This window comes from Loa loa (genome assembly GCF_000183805.2).
Source record: "Loa loa unplaced genomic scaffold supercont3.934, whole genome shotgun sequence".
Classification (NCBI taxonomy): domain Eukaryota; kingdom Metazoa; phylum Nematoda; class Chromadorea; order Rhabditida; family Onchocercidae; genus Loa; species Loa loa.
Window position 1 is genome coordinate 244 of NW_018109114.1, and position 4,306 is coordinate 4,549.

General features: G+C 33.7%; 1 protein-coding gene across 1 annotated transcript; it reads left to right on the plus strand.

The window, feature by feature from the left end:
- Positions 1-619: 619 nt before the first annotated feature.
- LOAG_12901 (hypothetical protein) lies at positions 620-796 on the plus strand (the record flags this gene model as incomplete). The annotated part of the gene is made up of 1 exon (XM_003148413.2): positions 620-796. A coding segment is annotated over one exon (177 nt), but the record flags the coding sequence as incomplete, so codon positions are not given.
- Positions 797-4,306: the final 3,510 nt, after the last annotated feature.

Here is a 4,306-nt window from a genome sequence, read left to right on the forward strand (position 1 = left end):
GGGTCGAAATAAATTCGCTCATCAATATCTTTAGTATTATTGATTTGACCATCAGTATCTTTATTATTATTGATTTTGATCAATAGATCATTTAGCTTTGCTCATTTCATTTGTTTAAAATTAGAAAAAATTAACGTATCGATAAAATATCTATTATTGTCTCTTACTTTCGTTGTACCTTCAGCAGTGTACTAAACTGTGTGAATTCCAACTGAATCAATCAATGCTAAATATGCTTAGCAGTAAAAGTCACACTATTGTAAGTACATTAATTTAATATATAAGCACTTATATATTAAATTAATTACTTACAATAGTGTGCAAGCACTTCTAAAAACATTTCATTATAATTCACCTTACTAGTAATGTCAACTCGTAATATTTCACCGACTCGAATATATCAGTTTCTATCTTATTTACAACATCAATTCAATCTGATTCGATATTTGGAAAACATGTAAATCTGAGGTAATAACCTATATTTTGGTGATCTGTAAAAAAAAGGGTGAAAAATCTATGTCTTTTTTTTTACAGACCAATAAAATGTAGATTATCACCTCAGATTTGCATGTGAGAAATTAAAAATATGCCTCATACTTCTCCATAATAATGAGTGATGATGAATGATTATTACTTCGAAGACGCTTCTCAAGTTGGCCTCGAACCTGGAAAAGCCCTAGCTATAAATTGGCCATCAATACCTTTATTATTATTGATTTTGATCAATAGAAAGAAGAAATACCTCGGTGCTTATACTGTTACTACCAGTTCAACATATTTGTCATCATTATGCAAGGTAAGGACAATATTTAACAGATGATACGCCAGGATTACCGTTATATTCAATCGTTCACTATTAATGCATTATACCTTTCGAAAGTAGCGCACTTACATGCCGAAATAACTCAAAAGTCAAACTCGTTATAGAATTCTATGATGTAACACCAAAGCATACCATTAAATTCACTTGTAGATTCTCGCCATCACTGATCAATCGAATGCTTCCACTTGTCAGTCAATCCAAGTCAGAAAACAAACTTTTAGCGATATGATTGGTAATTTTAGGGAAGTTATGTTAAATTATTAGTCTGAGGTATTTTAATAGATAATCCAAATCTAATCTTCAATAAATTTAAAAGTTATACAAAACATCTGGATAATGCAGCCTGATAGGTTTTGATTAAGCCGATACCTGAGGTTGACATAAAACATTGGTAAAAATCCATGGTACATATGTGTTACACAGTAATATCTTACATCACAGACTGTTTGGCAAAAATATGCATTAGTGGATTTCTTTAATGTTGAAATATAACAAATGAAAGTTCTAACGATTCCATGAGAAATCGTAATTTTTGCTTACAATAACAAGGAAAAAAATACAAATAAACGCACATTTCATCAACTGATACCATCCAAAACTAACTTATCAATCAATGAATCTGTTGATCAATCCCAAATATCGATCCATGACGTCTTCATTGGTAATCACAGCATTAATAACATTAATCACTGTAAACTTCTTTGTAATGTTTTGCAAACAAGAAGTAGCTTCACCTATATTACTTGGAATCTGATCATTTTTTGTAACAGCTTTGCCTCTTCCTGTCCAAGATTTATTGTAAAATAAAAACTCGAGATTAACTGTTTGATTCAATGTTGCAATGAATTTTGTTCAGCAACCCTCTTTCTTTCGCGGTGTAATGGAGGGATTCCTTGAAAGAGTATGCAAGAGTAATTTGAAGTGAATAAGCAAATATACAAATCAATAAATGTGCTCATACACATACAATTCAACTGCTTTTGAAACAATACAATCCAAGTAACGCTAGAAAGGTAATAAAAGGAAATGGTCCAGAACGTATAGAAAGACAGAGAGATGAAATTGAACAACTTTCAGCAAAAAGAGCAGATTTCCAAAGTTAAAAAATCTGACAGACCGAAAAGATTTCAAAGATACATCAGCGCTAGCCAACAACTTCCAAGTTTCAAAGCATGATTCAAAAATACTACATCATCTCCCAAAACTTTCGCAACATTACACACACATCATCCGCCGAATTGGACAATTTCACAAAATTTAAACTTGAATAATTAACTAGACACGAGATTTGAATGTGCTTAAGTGAGCAAGTGAGTGTGTGTGTGTGTGTGTGTGTGTGTGCGTACGTGTGTGTGTGTGTGTGTGTGTGTATACATATATATATTATATATATATATTACGAAAAGCAATAACAATTTTTGCAGTTTATTACAGAATGAAATGTAGTACTACAATGACTGGTTGGTGAATTTCTGTTGCTGTAAAAAAAAAAGAAAAATATACTAAGAAAAATGAAATGAGTCAAAGGGCACGAAAATTTTGCACTCGGTAAAATAATAAGAGTCGCTAAGGTTATCAAATATAAATAATCGGAATGGTGAAAATTTGAGGTCGACAATGCGTTCAAATCCACTGTTGAAGAAGCAATGCTTATGAAGGTTATAAAAATTAAAATGAATTCATTGGAACTGACGTGAAGTGAATTAATGAATTGGAATTAACGTAAAAACGCAAAGTGCGACAATTAGGATTCAATTGCCCATTGTAGGGCTTCCAAAAAGTACTTTTACAATCATGAATGCTCTCCTGCACGGAAATCTTTAGTAAAAGGCGAAAGATTTTCACGGTCAAATGCAGGAGAGCAAGATAACTCCTCTCTTCCTCACAGTTACTATTATAGACAATCCTGCAAGGATTCTGTAGTGGTTCAATGGATGAGATAGACGAGCAGAGAAAAAGTACCCTCAGTTGTTGTGATACGATTGAATGGGATGAAGTTCCATTATAGGTCTGATACATACATTAATATTTTTCACATAAGAGAATCCGTAAGTATATATTGGCCTATGGTTTCTTTTAGTTTAGTGGATTTGACCTTTCATAAAGTTACTTACTTTAAATCTTATTAAATCCTTGTCATTTAGTTGACCCTTTCTCCTCTTCGTTCATTTATTAACACCTCCCATAATGCCTTTCTCTTCCTTCCTTCTCTCTCTCTCTCTCTTCTCTTTTTGCGTTTTGACTGTATGATTCACTGCAATTAGACCCTTTACTCCTAATATTACTACTGCAAGTGATGCATCGAAAGAGAAAAAGAGAGTGCTATTTAAATGAAGTTTTAAAACCCATCTAAAGTTCGCTACAGTGTAGAATATTATCCAGCAGTGTGGTCATTCATGTATCGCTTCTCGGCCTATTGGCTAAGATCAAAGTGTAGTATCTGTTCTTATCAGCTTAATCTCTGATATGTGGTCTATCGACCACTTCGAGATTATTCTATTTTTGAGACCATGGTGGGTTTGAAGGGGCTTGCTCCTCACCTACCGCGGGTCGACCCGGTATTGCACCTACCTCCGGGAACGGCCCATTCATCCCTATGGATGAAATATTGTTATATATAGTGATGTGATAAGGTGTTGCATACTGTTAATAATTGAGATGTGGTAGTTGTTGTTGAGCTATTTGAAGTTGCTTGAAAAAAGTTATTAGCAGAGACGCTAACTGACGTATTCAGATTACAAGCGAGTCGTGACGGACTCATTGTCAGTGCATCTACAGTTGGATCCAATATATGCTGATGAAGGGATAAGACCGCAATTTGGGCAGAATTTACTTCGGGCACTATTGATCTCAGCGGAAGCAAAGCAAAACACTTGAGGAACTATAGCTTCGTTTCATTCGGCACGAGTAATGTTCGACTTTAGACTGCCCAGCATGACTGATGCCTTTTTATCCATATCCTGTTGTGAAAAAATTATTCTTTCCTTTTATCGAGTCGTTTAGATTTAGAAGGTTTAGCCTTGAGTTAAGATCAAGCAGAACTTTAATTAAAGGCTTACCTTGTGAAGACGTCGAATATACGTTGTGAGGACACAGAGTAAAATTTACTGCTTTATTGATATAATACAGAGTTGATCAGCAGGATTATTGAAGAATAACGAGTAGAAAATCGCTTGACCCTAAGTCAAAAGCTGTTGTAAGTAAGAATACTATGGAAGAGCACTAGTCCAGGAAAATCTTTTTACAAAAGGGTTATGTGCATAAAGAAGTAGGAGTGGTTTACATAAAACGTTAAAAAAGGGGTATTCATTTAGATACAAAGGTAACTGTAAAGATGTGTATTTTCGTTAGACAAAGATAACAAAGAAACGTATGGGAGATAATTTTGAAGAATGTAATTTGGTGAATAATGCAATGATGAATCATTAGAAATATTCTAAGCATTTAATGTATAAATTCTTTCGGTTTTTCCGAGCTTATCCA